This window comes from Chionomys nivalis, chromosome 13 (genome assembly GCF_950005125.1).
Source record: "Chionomys nivalis chromosome 13, mChiNiv1.1, whole genome shotgun sequence".
NCBI classification, from domain to species: Eukaryota; Metazoa; Chordata; class Mammalia; order Rodentia; family Cricetidae; genus Chionomys; species Chionomys nivalis.
The window spans coordinates 43,645,606-43,664,370 of record NC_080098.1 but is presented as its reverse complement, the minus strand read 5'-3'; the positions used below and the strand labels follow the sequence as shown (position 1 = coordinate 43,664,370).

General features: G+C 44.9%; 1 protein-coding gene across 2 annotated transcripts in view; it reads right to left on the bottom strand.

Moving 5' to 3' along the window:
- Ripor2 (RHO family interacting cell polarization regulator 2) overlaps nucleotides 1-6,240 on the bottom strand; it is a 111,370-nt gene extending 105,130 nt beyond the window's left edge. For both annotated transcript variants that reach the window (XM_057787474.1, XM_057787475.1), the window contains exon 1: nucleotides 6,118-6,240. In XM_057787474.1, the coding sequence (XP_057643457.1) occupies nucleotides 6,118-6,178 (61 nt within the window). In that variant the 5' untranslated portion in view covers nucleotides 6,179-6,240. The remainder of the gene's footprint in view (nucleotides 1-6,117) is intronic.
- Nucleotides 6,241-18,765: the final 12,525 nt, after the last annotated feature.

The following is an 18,765-nucleotide window of genomic DNA, read 5'->3' as shown; positions in this document are numbered from 1 at the left end:
AAGGGAGCAGTCCCAACAGTTCTACTGGACCAGCCCACGTCCTTCATTAAGCCAACTCTTGCTGGTGTGTGACAAAGGCCAGCAGTGGAAGAGGGGAACTGAACAGACCTGGTAGGCTGGGAGAGCTGAGACTGTCAGAGATAATGAGCAACTTCCAGGTAGGAAGCCTTTAATGGTTTTCAGTTATCTCATACATCCCTTCCTTTAACCTTGGCAGTTTCTTTGGTTAGAAAATCATCATCACAACCATGACCATCATCTTTTTCACCATCACTAATACTGCTACCACCATAATCATTACCACCACTACTGCCATCAACACCTCCACCACCAATACTGCCATCATCACAGCTACTGATATCATCACCATGACTACCACTACCATGAGTACCACCACCATCATTCTCACCATCACCACTATCATCATTACCATGACCACCATGGTCATGACCGCTACCATACCATCAACATTACTCCCATGACTACCACTACCACCATTAATTACTCTCCCCACCATTACCACTAAAACCAACTTGCCTATCACTTACTTATCACTGTAATCACCACCGACATCATTACCACCACTATCACCAGCATCAATGTCATGAGTCCATAGCCATCATAACATCATGATCACAACAGCCACCATCACCATCATTACCATCACGATCACCAAAGCCACCATCATCATTGCCACCCCTCTCCCACCAGTGATACCATTGTCCTCATCATGACCATCACCATCGCGATCATCAAATCATTGCCATTACCACTGGCATCAGTATCATCATCATCCGTACATGGAGCAGCTTAGTGCTCTCTTACCTGAGTTGAAAGTCTGAGTGCTATAAAGTCCACAATCTAAGAGCAACAATGGCATTGCTTTTGTATGAACAGCAGTGGCATTAGACTCTCTGTATGCAAGGTACTTTCTGCAGCTCTGTGTCTGCAAAAGGTACTTCTTCTGGGAGCCAGTTACTGAGGATCGTATGACATCAGACACTCAGAATAGCAATGTTTTCTTAAAAGGCAGCTTTGTCCTTTATGCTTTTAAACATACTAGACATAGTTAACTCAAGAAATCACACTATTTAATAAATATGTGAACTTGAGTAAATGGCTTTTTCTCAAAGAGGAGGGAGGGCTAGGCTCACATATTTCAACATTTTGGTCATAATAGCTACATATTTCTCTCTCCTTCCTTCCTTCCTTCCTTCCTTCCTTCCTTCCTTCCTTCCTTCCTTCCTTCCTTCCTTCCTTCTCCCTCCTTTGTTCTCTTTGTCTGGGTATGCACAGGGCTTTAGTTTTCAAGACAAGCTCTGCCCAAGTATATATTCCAGATTTCCTAAAATGTCCAACTTTTCTGGCTGTCACAAAATATTAAAATAAGCTATACGGCATGCCCGACCTGTACTATCAAACCCCTTTTTAGCTGAGGCGGATCTAAATAGGTTAGTGTGAGGTCACTGGAGGCCATAAATCAGAGGGGTGGACCGGTGGCTGAGTCGGCCTGCATAGCTTTAGTTCAATGTGCTATTTTGGGTTGTGCCCCTGAAATGACACCATCTTGTTGGCACCAGCCGAAGAAAGCTTCCTAGACATCTGTGGGAAGAGAATGTACAGTAACCCAAGGCCGAGGTTGCACGGGCATGAATCACTGTGGGGAGGTCTGTGTCTGCTCCCAGCCCTGAGAGAGACCAAGGCAAATGATTTCCATCCAAACTGTTTATCCAGGAATCCAGGCTGGAAACGGATCCAAACAGTCTTGGCAAACGGTAAAAGCAGAGAGTAACCAATTCTTCTCACTCTGTCAAACCAGGACAGCCGCTTCCTGCCGGCTTTCCAATTCTGTGGGGGTCCACTTGAGAACCCCAGATATTTTTGAGAAAGATTAAATACATTTAAATAACAGTTGTTGTATGTTTTGTATGATCTGAAATATAGAATAATCATAGAACACCCCAACACTTTCTTATGTTTATGTTCTACTTCCTTTGCTTTTTTTCTGTGAGTTTCTAACCCAACCAGTCTGAGCTTCCTGCATTTATTGCTTTTATATATAACCTTAGTTTAAACTCTTTCCCCTTCCTTCCTTCCTTCCTTCCTTCCTTCCTTCCTTCCTTCCTTCCTTCCTTCCTTCCTTCCTTCCTTTCTTCCTTCCTTCCTTCCATCCATCCTTCCTCCCTCCCTTCCTCCCTCCCTTTCTTCCTTCCTTTCTTCCTCCCCCTCCCTCCTGTCATGCTTTAATTTTAGAAGGGGCAAATGCATTTCACAACATAATCTCAAAATATACTAGATTACAACACACCGTGTAGTTTTTACCTGTTCATCTTAGTGATCTTTTGTTGATATGTTTTGGGATCCCCTTTCTCTGAGGGGAGGTTCCTGTTGGAAGGGAAAGCACCCAGACTGACTTTCATGGGGGGAAAGGTGAGATATTTTGTCCAAAAGTGAGTGAATTTGTTGTAGACATCTGCTGGCCTTTTGAGTGCTAGCTACAGAAGCCAGTGCATCTCCACCTAGAGGCCTTCTTTGAGGAGACTGAAGGAAGTTCCTCTGGGACAGGAGAGGTGCACCTACTACCATGTACTCTACCAGCTCTGGGAACAGAAGGAATTGCTGAAGCTTCTGCAGCTAGGTGTGGCCTTAAAGTGAGCTCTTAGGAGCTATGTGAACAGGAGAGTGGGAGCGAGCGACTCTTCGCACGCACACTGTGAACTCGTGGCGTTTTTACTGTTCTAATAAGCACACTGGCTTGCAGCCACCGAGCGGTTCTGAAAATGGAAGCAATCAAAGCTGGAGCTTCTAAAAAAAGGAGGCAACCGCTGCTAAGGTGTAATTTTCAGGCTAACAGGCTGGCTGACCACTACCTGAGAACTGATTCTTCCCACATGTAATTGATTGCGGTTCTCTTCGTCCCAGTTGAGCAGGGCTTTCTTCAGCAATGGTTGCCAACGTCATAGTTGTTAGTTACCATTACCAAGATAATCCATACAGGGGTGTCCACCAATGTTCACCAGCCGGCTGTCAAGACCGCCTGGCAATAACATGGATAAGTGCCCTTTAATTTGATAAGCATGAAACAATAAAAGGAAAACAGCCACTAGTGCCAACTACTGGCTTTTCGATACCTCAATAATCAAATACCCACTTTCCCAAGAAAGATCACATCTGTAGTTACTGCCTTCTAATGACACAATACTGCTGTGGTTGTCTAGAAAGCACACTTAAGGTTGTGGGGGGGGGAGAGAGAGAGGGAGATAGAGACAGAGAGAAATAGAGTTGTGGAAAAATGTTGGGTGTTATGTGTGGGTGAGTAGTCTCTCTCTCTTGTCTGCTTCTTGTAGAATAACAACAGAGTGGCACACATTGCTTCTTAGTTCTGTGAACCTTAACATTTTCTCTAACCACAGAGAACAAACAGGGTCTCAGAGAGTTGGTGAACAAACACCTTGTTAAAACAAAACCACTTGCTTTTTTTCCTTTCCAGATCTTTCTGCATCTGCACAAAACCTGTAGACCTGTATTTCTCTAGGGGACAATGTTTCCTTAAAAACAACAAAACAAAACAAAACAACAACAAAACCCGAGTCAGCTGTTGCCCTGACAACAAGCATCCCTAGTGGTTCCCTTTTGTGTGTTGGAAGGGACTCACTGTGTGGGGAGTGCTCTTCTTTCTAGGGTAGCTTAGGAAGCACAAAGTTCAGAGAGACTGGGGCTGGTCATTCATTTCAGGTAAAAGTGTCATGATAGAGAGGTTAGGTGGAAATCTGAGGCTTTTAAACATGAGGTCTCAGACAAGACAGGCCAAGTAGGGGAAGAAGAGTGAAGGGAAAATATGAGCAGAGTAAAATTATAGATACATATATGTATGTATATGTATGTGTGTATAATTGTATATATATGTATATATGTGTATATGTACATATGTGTATGCATATGTATGTGTATATTTGTATGTATATGTATATATGTGTATATGTACATACGTGTGTGTATAATTGTATATATGTATATATGTACATATGTGTATGTATATGTAGGTGTATAATTGTATATATGTATATATGTGTATATGTACATACATGTATGTGTATGCATGTACAATTGTATATATGTGTATATGTACATATATGTATGTATATGTATGTGTGTATAATTGTATATATATGTATATATGTGTATATGTACATATGTGTATGTGAAAATGAAAGCCATTATTTTGAATCCTAGCTAAAATACTTTATTAACAGAAATAAAACTGAAATAAAACTCAGAGAATTACAACTTGTGTTTTTGACATAGAATGAGACCCAAAGAGGATAAATGGCCTGCCCATGTTCCCACACCTATATATGACAGGGGACAACCAAATCCCCATTCTATTACAAGAGTATGTACTTGTAAACACAGTAGCAAGTACATGTTTGCTCACTGAGTACTAGTCTAAGAACTTCCCTGTAATAGGATTTAATCTGCACATAGTTCTAGGAGGTCTGTGCTCCATTTCCCAAGTGAACAAACTAGGAAACAAAGGGGCTAAACAATCTGTGTGATGTCACAAATCAGACGAACGGAAAAACCCAGGCAGTGCCTGCACAGCATTCTTTACAGCGAGACACAACCTGGGCCAGCTTCCACATGAACTAGCAGTGAGCCGCGACTCTGAAAATCAGTGAACACATACGACTAGTGTTCTCGAAGGGTTCCCTCTAGTCTCTGCGGAGTAAGTTAAACATGACCCACTGAAGAACAAGACAAATAGTAATGACACCACGAAAAAGCTGATCTGTGTGGCCAAGTAGATGCTATAGCCTCATGTTGCCATCAAGGAGACAGAGGTTGAATTGTACAGGTGGTGAGAATCAAGTCTAAACCTGGTGTGACACCCAGTCAATGAGGTTAAAATAATGACGATGGGGGATCAATGGTTAAGAGCACTGGCTAGTCTTCTAGGAGACTTGGATTTGATTCCCAGCACCCCATGACAGCTTACAACTGTCTGTAACTCCAGTTCCAGGAGACTCCTACCTCTCTTCTGGCTTCCACAGACATCAGACACACGGCGCACAGACATATATGCAGGCAAAGGTCATCCATGTAAAACACTAACTAGAATATTTTAAATGACCTCAACAGCTGTGAGCGCACTGGAGAAAGAACTGCAGGTTCTTGCAGCTCTGCCCGCTGAAGGTCTTGTTAACCAACCTTCCTCCAGGACGGGGCCATGTGTGATGTAACGGCTGTGCACTCGCCTGTAGAGGGTGCTCCTCAGCACCACAGCTGGATACAAAAAGAGAAAAAAAAAACTCTCTGGATAGGAAAATGTGGACTGGGCATTTTAGAATGCCATCCCTGGAGGGGGCAGTGGCTGGAAAACTTCACGATTATCCAATTCCAGGTGAGTCTTTCTGGTCGTAACTGTTAACCTGGTGGTTAAGTAAGTAACCACCAAACAGAGAAGGCGAAGAACAGAGCCCAGGGCCACACCTGGAAGCACCAGCAGCTCTCAGTGCTGCAAAGGGATGGAGAGCTGGGTAACAAACAAGTGTCACAAAAGGAAGGAGGGAAGGTGTAAGGTGGAGAGGGCAGAAGGCCTCCTGCCCCATTCGTTCAGTGTCTACCCCAGCCTGGCATGCACAACACACTGTGGCTGGCCTCCCTGATGTCACACACGAGAACACAGATGAGGGACAAAGTAAAAACTTAGTTCTATTTTCTGGCCTAAGGCAAATCCTTATTTAGTTGTAATCCTAGGGACTGGAGAGATGACCCAGCAGTTAAGAGCACTGGCTGTTCTTCCAGAGGACCTGGGTTCAATCCCCACCACCCATATGGCAGCTCACAATTGTCTGTAACTCCAGTTCTAACACTCTCGCACAGACATTCCTGCAGGCAAAACACCAATGCAAATAAAACAGATAAATATTTAGTGCCGTCCTTTAAAACTAAAACCGTTGGCAAGTCACTCAACAGCAACGCCCCTTCCCTGCCTTGCGCCCTTCCTGAGCCTGTCACCCAGACTACTTCACCGGCACCATTTCAAAGCACGACAGAGTTTTCCCACATTGTCAAATCAAAGCAGAGCAACCTGGCTCCTGCCAGAGAAATGTTTACCTTCACCAAAAACGTCATCCTCTTCATCCACCAGAAGTTCCTCAGGGTCAAGGAACTGCATTGTGGGAGGACAGGGAGCTAGAGGCACTCAAAACCTTGGACACACGGGCAGCAGCCACTGTAGCTCTGAGCAGCCACACTGCTTGGGAGGCAATTCCTCCCCCACCCCCCTGCGGGTTGCCTAAGCGCTGGGGCGGGCAGCTTCCGCATCTGCCCCTGAAGAAAGCTGCTTCATTCATAGGAAAAGGCTTCTGAAACCTTTTGCGGAGTGAGTTCCAGGTGAGGTAATTCTCACTACGGAGAAGAAAGACTGGCGTGGAAGTGGGGTGCAGATCCGGTTGGATCTGAGTAGATATTACTCAGGTCGAGAGCGATGAGTTCTGTTTCAAAGCAGCAACTTTCATATTTCCAAAGAGGACGGTGGGCTCTTAGCTTTCCTGCTTATGAATTGCGACACAATGGGAGTGTTGAGAGAGGGGGGCTCACATTTCTCATATCTTGCTTTGACTTCAATGGCGATTTATCTGCAAGTAAAGCAAGCCTTGTGCTGCCCCAAAGCTGCCTTTGGAGGACACGAGCTTTTGTTTCAGGCAGCAATAGTTGCGGTTTTTGCTTTTTCTTGTAAACCTCTTGTTTTTGTGGGGAACTTTAGAGTTCTAACCTTAGTTCTAACCTAGGCCTTACCAGTCCCATTAAACCTACCATTAGTGAGCAGATAACCAGTCTGTGACATCCATTGCATAATATTTACTCAGCTCAATACTTAGGACTTTTATCAGTAAAGAAGAAGAAGAAGAAAAAAGACAAAGACGATGTAGTTAAAACAAACAAACAAAAAACCCCCCAAACCCCACAAAACCAACAGTCCCTCCCAAAGGGAGGAGTTAAAGCTCAACTTTCACATGACCGCGGGTGGTTTACATCACCACCCAACAGATTCTGCCTGTGTGTGATCCTACGCCCTCTTGGGGCTTTCCTAGAATCAGAAGATGCAAATGGAGGTGTTGGCTGAGGAGCTACTGTTGATCCAAAGTGTTTATTTCTGGAGCCTTATTTACTGTGTGTTTTTGAAGACTTACGGTGTTACCTTTCAAGTTGAGAGTCTGTCCCTTCTGGAACTTCTTTGGAATTATGCCAGTTGTTCCCCAAGGGTGATCTTGGTAGCAGGACTTTGCAAGTCATCCAGTTAACCCAGGGGTCAAGAATCATGGAGGATGGGACAGCACTATACAGAGCCTACCTATGAACTGGTGCCTATGGGGGTTCCCCAAAGATAGGGGACAGTCTGAGTTCTGCCAGCATCACCAGTTACCTCAACCATTGAGGGAACTTCCTGTCAGAGAGAGCTTGGAAATGCTCTATGCGCTCCGGGTTGTGCAAGGACTAAGGATGATTATGGTACATGCTGTCCTGCCTCTCAGGGCGGGGAACTTTCTGCAGTGGGTGGGACAGTGGCAGGAGGAACTGTCCTGTCCCCAAAGCCAATATTGTTCCCTTGAAAAGTAGCAATAGGCAGGCAGCAGGGCTCTCCCTTGCCCTAGATCTCCTTTGTTTCTGGCCACTCACCTCCTTACCCCAATTCCCATGGGAATAATATTTCCAATGAGCTAACAACAGAAATTGAATTAACTAAAATAGGTCCAAATGTAGAAATCTAATTATGGATTAGAATTTCATCTTGTGCAATTAAGACAGGAGAGAGGATGTGTATTGATTCTGATCACATATTCCCTTCCTCTGCCATTGTCCTGTGTTCTTTGATTTTTCAGAGCCTTATGAGGCGCGGACCACTAACCACCAGACACAGGGAGCAGTGAAGACTCTGCGGTCCTGTGTAGACAAGTAACAGACTCCAGAATTCATCCCGTTGTCTCTTGAGTATACGGCTTTGCGGCATTCGCCTGGATTTGAAGAAATTCTACTATTTTCCACATCACAATCACTAAGTTAACACATTGCTATGGACATTCTTAACTTGATAGGACTTAGAATGACTTAGAAGACACGCTTCTGGGTTTGTCTGTGAGGGCATTTCCAGAGAAGCTTAACTGTGGAGAGAAGCCCGGCCCTTAGAGTGGGAAGTACCATCCAATGGGCTGGGGTCTGGGGCTGAATAAAATGGAGAAAGTGAGTAGGTGCCACAGCATTCATCTCTAGGCTTCCTGATTTCAGACACATTGTGACCAGCTGCCTCATCTTTCCATCACCATGTCTTCCAGCCATGATGGACTTGAACCTAAAACTCTTTACCAAAATACCTTCTTTCCTTCAGATGCGTTTTGTCAGGTGTTTGGTCACAGTCAACTAGCCAATATAACCTTTCTAGGTCTATTTCCTACCACTCAATAAGTAAAAGTGTGTTCTGCCAAAACCAGGTATTAGAGTCCTCATGTGATCTTATTTGGGAATAGGGCTTGTTAAGAATCTAGCCGGTGACGAGGAGGCCATTGTTGTAATGGATTGGGGTCCTTAATCCACTATGAATAGACTCTTAGTAAATAAGGAGATTTAGAGAAAGACACACATGGAAGAAGTGAAGACTACAGGAAGACAATGGCAGAAATCTACAAAACGACACCACAGACATTAGGGAAGAGGCATGGGTGGGCTTTCTCTCCCATCCTTTAGAAGGAACCATCTCTGATGACACCTTGAGCTAAGGCTTCCAGTCTCTAGGACTACGCAGTATTTGAGTATCATCATTGTAACCCACCTGGTTTGTGGGATTCTGTTATGAAAGGCCTAGCAAACAAATGTGTTCCTGTTCTAATCATCCAACCTGAACTCCTCCACAAGGCATCTTAGAACACTTCTCTAATCAAAGTCCCAGTGGGGATGCAGAAGGCACCTTTGCCATGCTGTGGTGGTTTGGATAAGAATGCCCCACCCCTAAAATCATATGTTTGAATGCTTGTTGGAGGAAATGTGTCATTGGGGGTGGACTTTGAGGTTTTTAAAAACCTATGCCAGGCCCAGTGTCTCTCTCTTCCTGCTGCCTGTGGATCCAGATGTAGAACCTCAGCTACCTCTCCAGCACCACATCTGTCTACATTCTATCATGTTTCCCGCCATGGTAATTAATAATGGACTAAACCATTTGGTTGGAAGTGTCGTTTTAGTTATTGACATTTTTATGTTCAAAGAGTCTGAAATGTTTGGGTGGAGTTTCACCCCAGCTCCCTGGCATCCCTTTTTCCAAAGAGTCTGGAATGTTTGGTTGGAAGCTTCACCTCAGCCCCCTGGCATCCCTTTTTCCAAAGAGTTTGGACTGTTTGGTTGGAAGCTCCACCCCAGCCCCTGACATCCATTTTGGAATGTTGGGTGGAAAGTTTCATTTCAAGCCCCCTCTTCTGGGAATTGCCTCAGTATAAACTCCACCTCTGAAAAAGCCCACCAAATGGTGACCCCTCCCTAGAGAGGGTCAAGACCACTCCCATAGGCTGTTTAAACTGCGCCTCAGAGAAGGAATATGTGGTCTTTCCAGTTCTCCTTTCCCCTTCTCCATGGTTTCATGGTCTTCCTCCCTGGGGGTCTGAAGGGCCACCAAGGGAGCACTGGCATCTATTAAACCTGGCCTTTTTCTAATTTGGTTTGATTTGGTCTGATTTGGATTATTGTGTCAACAGAGAGGTTTGTTGGGCCTCAAAAACTTTACATAAACCTCTGAAACTGTAAGCAAGCCCCAATTAAAGTGCTTCCTTTTACAAGAGTTTGTCATGGTCATGGTGACTCTTCACAGCAATAGAATGCTGTTAAGATGCATGTCCTATATGAAATTTCAGTAACTCTTAACACTGGAATCAGTTACTTTCCTTGTTGTCATAACAGAATGCCATACCAGACAAAAACACTGACAGAAACATGGTAAGGGAGGAAATTTTTGTTTTGGCTCACAGTTTGAGACGATACAGCCCAACATGGAGGAGGGAAGTCATGATGGTGGGAGCGGTATATATTTATGGCAGCAGATACGATGTGGCTATTTGTACTCTATCAGCAGTAAGAAAGCAGATGGAGAAGCTGGTGTATACCCCACAATGTTGCCTCAGTGACCTACTTCTTCCAGTGAAGATCTACTCCCTAAAGGTCTCACAACCCCCAAAATCATACCCCAGCTGGGGAATAAGTATGAAGCATGTGAACCTGTGTGGCTATTTCACATCCCAAACCAGTATCTTTCCTCCACTCTCCTCTGCTTCAATTAAGATGTCTTAAACACAGCTACCAAGCTCAGGACAGATGCTGTGACAACTCTCTTGAATGCAGAGATATAGAAAACATGGCCTTTGCTCTGCAGATTTCATAATCACCTGAGAGAAGCTGTGTATGTTTGATGGCTTGCTAAGGGGGAAAAGTTAATGAACTCCAGATGAATGCTTTTATATGTATGAATTTCACAGAATATCATATAAACTAAAAAAAAAACACATAAAAACATAAACAGTATGATTAAATTTATAGAAATGTCCTCAAGTGGGCAAAATGGAAAAAGTACATGTGTAAATAATAGCTAACATATATACAATGCTGGATATAGTTCTGAATGCTTTGGTTTACTGAATTCTTAACTATATACATGTATGATTACTGTCTTACTTCAAAGTCCAAAAAGTACAGTGGCTCGCCCCAATCACGAGTCTGGTAAACAGTGGAGAAGCTGAGCCCACACCCTTAAATGCCACACCAGGCTGTCACTAATGTCTGTAAGGAACGAGCCCTTTTTAGCTGTGCAAACATTTCAAGTCTTTGCTCACAAGGCTCCCTCTACCCAGAAGACTCTTCTTCTCTTGTCTGATCTTCCAACTTGGGAAATGTCTATTCATTTTTGGGGCTTAGTTGAAGGGGTATCTTTTTCATGAACCCTGAATTACGCTTTTCATTGCTGTGACCAAATGCCAGCTAAAAAGCAATGTCAGAGAGGAGAGGTTTATTTGGGTTCATGCTTTGTGAGGCTATCATTCATCATGGCGGGAGGGTATAGTGATCGCTGGCTCCATGGCAGCAAGAGTATGTGGTAGCTGTTTAATCATGCCTCAGTGGACCTGGAAGCAGAGAGGGAGGAAGAGGGAGAGAGCGAGAGGAGGGAGGGAGGGAGGGAGAGACTGGGACTATGGGTAGGGCTGGGCTATAACCTTCAAGGCCTACTGTCTTGTGCCCATTTCTTGTGCCCAGCTTCCAAAAGTTCTATGAGCACCACCAATTGGAGACTACATGTTTAAACACATGAGCCTGTGGGGGACATTAACCCACTAGTGACTTTAAAAGACTTTATAAAATGGCACTAGTTCTGAGATTTGACAGGACTAGGTTTCAGCTGGCTTGGCTTTTGAATCTGATCCCAGAGTGTGTAAAATGGTAAAATTATCAGTGGCTGAGCCAAGGGAGAACTTGGTCCTCTCCCAAGATATTATACACTAAAACAATCTTTATCAATAGATCATGCTACCTGTGCTGACAGTGTCAAGATCCAATCTTGGCCTGCATGCTCTATCTCAACCAGGATGTATTTCCAAAGGCTCTTCGGCAAAGGATCAGACAACCGCTACTGATAATACAATTGACCTTTCAAGAAAAAGATAAAAAACAAAGAAATAAATGGTAGGGGAAGTACCGCATACTGAACAACAAGGCACAGGACAATAACTCAAAGACATAAGAGAAAGGAGGAAACGATGAAGTAGCTGCATTATAAACCCAGAAGAAAGGTGAGTGTGTTATGGGTCCTAACTCAAGACAACTCATTAAACAGTTACCACCGTGCTGACAGACATGCAGACTCTGGGACAATAGCAGCATGTGCTAGGAAGGCTCAGAATGTGTGTTTGCCCCTGCAGTAAAGGCAGTACTAATCTAAGCTACACTGCTTTCGGCTAAGGTACTGGTAAGACTCAGGATGATCACTTTAAAGAAGAGGATCTTACATTCGGTAGGAGAAATTTTAAAGTTGTACAGGAAATATTTAATATAAAGAATTAGGTTTTGGTGATGGAGCGCTTACCTAACATAAACAAAGTCCTGGGCTCAATCCCCAATGCCACATACACAAAAGGAATTAGATGCTGAGGCTGGAGAGATGACTCAGGATTTCAGAGTGCTGGCTGCTCTTCCAGAAGACCCGTGTTGGCTTCCCAGCACCCATGTCATATTTACTATAGCTGTCCAAGGAATTTCACCAGTAGCTTAAAATGATACTTATTATATCTATGATGTTGCTATAAAAATTAATGTAAAACTTTGTGGGGAAAATTGGACAAGAAATGCAGATTCCACAAGAAAAAGGAATCATAATGTACATTTTCAAGTCTCAGAGTGTGTGTCTATATTTATACAAATATGATATTTATATATAATGCTACCCTATAAATCATATCCTCTGTGACTATTAAAATTTATGATCAGTTGTAGATATGGGGCCAGTGAGATGACTCATCAGGAAAAGGCACTTGCCACCAAGCCCAAGTTTGGTCCTCAGGCCCCCGACGGTGGAAGGAGAGCATCAGCTCCCACAAGCTGTCCTCGGACCTCCACACATGCACAATGGCATGTGCACCACTCCAACATACATGCAATAAGTGAATATGTGTAAGAAGGAGGAACAGTTTTAGATATATAAAAAGATTTTCAAAATTTGCTTTATATTTAAGAACTAGACAGAGATATGACTATAGACCTTATACTGGACAGGAGGACACCAGTGGGCTCTGAGGACTGGAAAATGACATCGGGGACCCTGGGGAACCTGAAGACACTGGGGGTCATGAGCTGAGCATGGCAGATGTTGGCTTTAATAACTTTATTTCTGCCCACAGATTGAGCACGCATAATTGAAGATCACAGATTTGAAATCTCCCTTCTCTACTGAGAAGCAAGGAAACAAGATTAAGAATTAAGGACTTGAACACAAATTCTAACTTTTTTACATTTATATATTTGTGTGGGTGGGCGGGCTGGTACAAAAGCACTTTCATGGAGGCCAGAGGGAAACTTTCAGGAGTTGGCTCTCTCCTTCCACCATGTTGGTCCTGGGGATCAAACTCAGGGCTTCATTGTTGGCAGCAAGCACTTTCGTCAGTCCAAGGAAACTTCTTCCTTGTGTGACCTTTCTTCAGTATTTGTATCTTAGTGACCTCTGACATACTGAGAACAGAAAAAGAACTTGAAGGAAGAAACCTTTCAAAGATGCCAAGGACGGGACTGGAGAGACGGCCCAGCAGTTCTGAGTGCGTACTGCTCTTACAAGAGGACCCAGTTTGGTTCCCAGCATCCACATGGAGGGGCTCACCCTGTCACTCCAGCTCCAGGAGAGCTGATACATTCTTCTGGCTTCCAAAAGCACACCCCTTCCTTCATACACATAGCTCACACACACACACACACACACACACACACACACACGAATAAAAATATGTAAAAACATAACAACCCCTATCTCAGATTCAATGGAAGCAAGCAAGGAAACAATATTCCTCTTTTGAAAGGAAAATACTTCCAGATTTTATCTGTTTTTTTTTTTTTCTCTCCAAAGGATCTGTGGGAGGAGATCTAGAAACACTCCTTAATTTGAAAGGTCCACCCTCTTACAAATCCCAGCTCTAGGTGCCTTGCCACTGCTGTAGAGGTGGAGGTGGAGGTGGGCGGTGAAGACAAGGCTCATCACTCTTGCGACACTCATGCGGTCACCCCTGGGCTCCTGGCTCTCCTTAGATGAGCCACGAATCTGCTCCATCAGGCACCTGTCGACAGCTGAGTGGGCCGAGTCACTTGGGAATGGAGACAGTGAAGCATTGCAGACTGAGAAAGCCCCATTCTCCCTTTGCACACTGATAGACTAAAGAAGGAGAAGGTGAGGGCTGGAGTGTGACTCGGTTGGGAGAGGGCCTGTCCAGCATGCATGATGCCTTGGATGGATCCCCAGCACATGTAAGACAGGTGCTGAGGTATACCTCTGTAATCCCAGCACTCGGGAGGCAGAGGCAACAAGAGCAGAAGTACAAGGCTATCCTTAGCTACATTACAGCGTTCTAGGCTAGCCTAGAATATATGAGACCGACTTGAAAAAACCAAAGCAAAATAAGAAGAATGCAGTAGTTAAAAATCAAACACCAATCTAAACGTAAAGAGACTGTCCCTGTATTATGGAAGTCTTGCCCTGAGGAAAAAGGGCCTCATAACCCCCAACTCTGGTCTCTTTATTCCCTGCCTTGCCTTAGGTTGGCAACAAGATTTCACCTTCTATGAACCAGAGCAGCCAAAGCTGGTTTCCTGCCAGAAAACTCTGCACCAATCCCACCAGGCTGCTGTGTGGACAGTTGCTCTGCTCTCCTGTTCTTCTTGCATCAACCAGCAACCTCGGGCTGCAGCAAAGGAAGGCGTTCCTTTATTTTCCCTTTAAAAGATATTAAAAGAAAAGCTAATCACAGAAGGAGGAGGAAGAGGGAGAGGAAAGAAAAGGGAGGAGAAAGAGAGGAGGAAGAGAAAGGAAAGGAAGAACACGGTGCCCTCGGGATCAGAACTTCTGCACTGGGCCTTGGAGAAAGCCTTCAGGCTGGAGCTTTCTGGGCACAGCCCCCTCTCCCTGCACTCTCTCTGTCCTCAGAAGGTTAGACACAGGAGGGGCTCTATTTTCGGTCACTCCACCTATTTAGAAGAAAATTCCCCTTTTTAAATGTGAGCTCAGGTTGCCACAGAAAAACTCTGCTATGATGAAACCTTTGTTTGGTGGCTGCTACCACGGCCCTAACCCTAGCCCTGTTCCCCGTCTGTGACTGCGCTCTGATCTCTCATCAGCTGAGAGGAATCAACACAACTAATGGCGGTTTCATCTCTTCACAGCCTGGCAGCTTTCCCTCTGCAAAGCAATATCTCCTTCCTAGAAGTCTATCTGGTGCGGTGATAGACTGAGAAAAGCCGCCCATCCTCCGGGAGGCCACAAACAGCTGAGAGCGCTGAACCAAGGTGGCTCATAAACAAGGGTGTATACCTGAGAACAGGCTGGGGCTGGGGCTGGGGCTGGGGCTGGGGCTGGGGCTGGGGCTGGCATGAGAAAGCAAGAAGGAAAACCTCCTGCTGTTTTCAAGAGGAAGGGGGCAGAAAGAAACCAAAACTGCAAAGTCAAAACGCGAATGAACCAAACTATCACAAGGTGGGGTTTTCAGTCACTGTTACTGTAGATTTTATTTACTTATGTTTTTATTTTTGTGACATGGTCTCCTTCCTAGGATGGCCTGGCACTCACTGTGTAGATTAGGAAGACATGGAATCCTCCTGCCTCAGCTTTCCGAGTACACAAATGTAAGCCATCAACATATCCATATGGATTACCTCAGAGTTAAAAATCCTCCCACAACCTCGAGGTCCCTGAGGCTTTCAAACCTGGCTATAAACCCGAATCCTTGCAATGCGAGGGGGGAGGCAGAAGGTGCTGTCTCTGCAAGGTGTGAGCTATTTCTAGATGTTCCTGCTTGGGAGGGCCTCAGTGCTTTTTAGGAAACGTTAGAGTGAGGTTTTTTGGAATAGATTGGGCCAGCTTTCTGAGGACTAGATTCTGCCAAGAAATAAACAAGGAAAGGAGGAGAGAAGATGGAGCTGGCACGCAGAAAGAGGAGGTGGCGTGTTTCTTCCAGTGGGGACTTGTCAGACACCAGCTGTGCATGCTCTAGCAGCGTAGAGACTTGTTGCAGCGAGGATGATCCCAGGGTCACGAGCATGAGCATCCCGAGGTGAAGGAGAGGGGCCTGCAGAGACTGGATGCTACTTAGCAAGTGTTCCTAAGCTCTCGTGCTTTTGGGGGCAAGATCAAGAGGTGGCACAACACAGCCTAGAAGAGAGGCCGCTGGAGATGAGTTAGGATGCCAGGAACATTTCCTGGGGTCACCTGGAGAGTGTTATAAAGTGCAAAAGAGGGGAAGGCTCAAGGATCATGGAGAGTGAGGGGAGGGAGCAGCTGGGGCAGATGCGTGCCTATTCTTTGTACTCTCTGCTGCACAACCTAGGTAGGACCCAGCGCCAATGCCAAGCAACCTGCTTCCGTGGCGCTCCATGTCTCGAGAGTTATTATTTATAGACTAGTACAACTGCCCTTATATTAGAACCAGGGTGCCAAGTGCCAGTTGTTCTTGGAATGGAGCTGGAAGCTTGTTCCTCATTGGGTGGTGTCTGAAAAAGACATTGCACTAAAGTAACCTGTGGAGACATCACAGATTTAATCTGATAGCAGTTCTGGTAAATTCTTGTTCTGACCAGATGACCGTGAGGGGACAGTGTTGGCAAAGCATACCTTCGAAGGGAAATTCTTTCTGTTTGATTTTGTCTTGGTTTAAAATACAGGGCCCCATCCTGTAGTTCTGGCTGGACTAGGATTGGCTGTGTACGCCCGACTAGTCTTGAATTCATAGCTGTCTTCTTGCCTCGGCTTCCTAAATGCTGAGATTAAGGTGTGCACCACCATGCTAATTTGTGTTTTTGTTTGTTTTCTGTTGTGCTCAGGATTGACCCCTGTGTGCAAGGCAAACACCTTCCTACCGAGCTCTGTTTCCAGGTTCTGAACCCATTCCTCTGCTGCTGCCCCTCTCTTGGGAAAATATGGGCCTTGCTTTCCGTGGTGCATTCCTGGGGTCCTGTAGGACTTTATAATGATAATATTAAAGCTGATGAAGGGCCATGCTTTCCTAAGAACCCAGGGGTATGTACTGCTTGCTTTTCTGGCTTCTTCTGAGGAAACTCACTTTACTGACAGGACAGTAAGGACAAGAAAACTAGGTGACAGGGCAGCAGGGCGTATGTCATGTGACAGGGTCATTGAAACAAGCCAGCGCATTTTCAAGGGCCGGTGAGTGAAAACTGTAGAGGCTTCTTTTAGACGCGACTGAGCCACTCCATCTTCATGAAAGAAAAAAAATATTCAGGAGCAAAGCCCAAAGGGCAGGCATTCCACATCCAAGCACTTGCAGCTGGGTAAAGGCCTTTCTGTTTGGTTCCGGGTTCTCAAATCTCTGTCTTCCTTTGTTGATCCCTGCCAGTCTTGAGGCTAAGTCTCATAGCACAATCAGGACACTAGACTCACGGCTCTAGGTCTCATCCCTCAGGTCTAAGGCAGTCTGCCCCACACTAGGGTGAGGGCTATACGACAAAGGCTATGCGGGACCCTCCCTGGGGGCCTGATGCCAGTCAGTCTTCACAAGCATTTTCAACGTATCTCAGATGAACGAAGCACCCATTCCCAGAAATTCTCTGGGGGTCAGCAGACACCTTAGGAGGTCACATTGAGGCAGAACGACATTTGAGAGAGCAGTGGGCACCAGGCCATAGGTATCAGGATAGTCGAGAACATTCTTTACCTTAGTTAACTTTGACCCACGGTCCAGCCTGATGTGGAAGGGACCATTTGTGGCACAGGGTCTGACCCAGAGAGTCCCACTGCAAAGACATACTTCTAATCAGGCATCCTATGTGTTGTCAAGAACTAGATCCTGGATCCTCTTGGATACCAGGACCCATGGATACACATGTGTCTCCTATATTTTAATTACATGTAACCAACACAAACTTGTCTACAGTGTAAAGCATCTCTAAGCCACTCATAACACTTAATAATGAAAGCACTACATGAACAGCTGTATGCCGTATTGTTCGGGGAATACTAACAGGAAAAGACTCTGTACGTGTTCAGTGTAGATGCAATTAGCATTTGCATTTCAAGACGTTTTCCTTTTCCCGTTTGTGTGTATTATATATTTACATGTGTATATGAGTGTTATCATGTGGTGGGGTGAACCATGTGTATGGATGTGTGTGTATGTGTGTTGTGTGTGCGCACGCGTGCGTGTGAAGGGCAGAGGTGGATGTAGGGAATCATTTTTGTTGGCTCCTCTACCTTACTTATTAGGGAAGGGTCTGTCAATCAAATCCAGACTCTCAATGAAACCCAGAGTTTACGGATACGCCGACTCTTGGTAGCCAGCTGGCTCTGGGGCTCTCCTGTCTCTACCTTTGGAGGTTGAAACTACAGGCAGGCTACCCCACCCATAGGACATGCATACGGGCTTCTGGGGACCTGAACTCCAAACCTCACACACAGAGCTTACTGGTAAGTGTTTAACTCCGGACACATTTCTCCAGTCTCTCAAGTAGTATTTATTTATTTATTTATTTATTTATTTATTTATTTATTTATTTATTTAGCGTCTAAGAATCAGAGCATCGAGGACAGTTTGTGCCACCTCAGATCATGGCAGGAGAGGGCTGACAGACATTTTCTCCTGCTAATTAATCATCCAGTTCATGAGTTTACAGGGTTTGTCTGCCAAGTAAGGACAGGGAACCTTCAGAGTTTAGTGTCAAAGATATGACTGAAAGGATCCTTTGAAAGCAGCTTGCTAAGGAATTCTAAACACTTTTGTAGTATAATATATGTTTCTCGTCCATTTTCTTCCTCACTGTTCAGTTTCCTGGTTATTCCCCAAACCAAGCTTGGTGGCACAAGCCTTTAATTCCAACATCTGAGAGACTGAGGCAGGGGATCTTGAATTTGAGGTGACCCTGGACTGCACGGCAAGGCCCTTTTTCAAAAATCCATTTTAGCTGTGCATAGTAGCTCGAGTCTATAATTCCAATACTCAGGAGGCTGAGGCAGGAGAATTGTCATGTGTT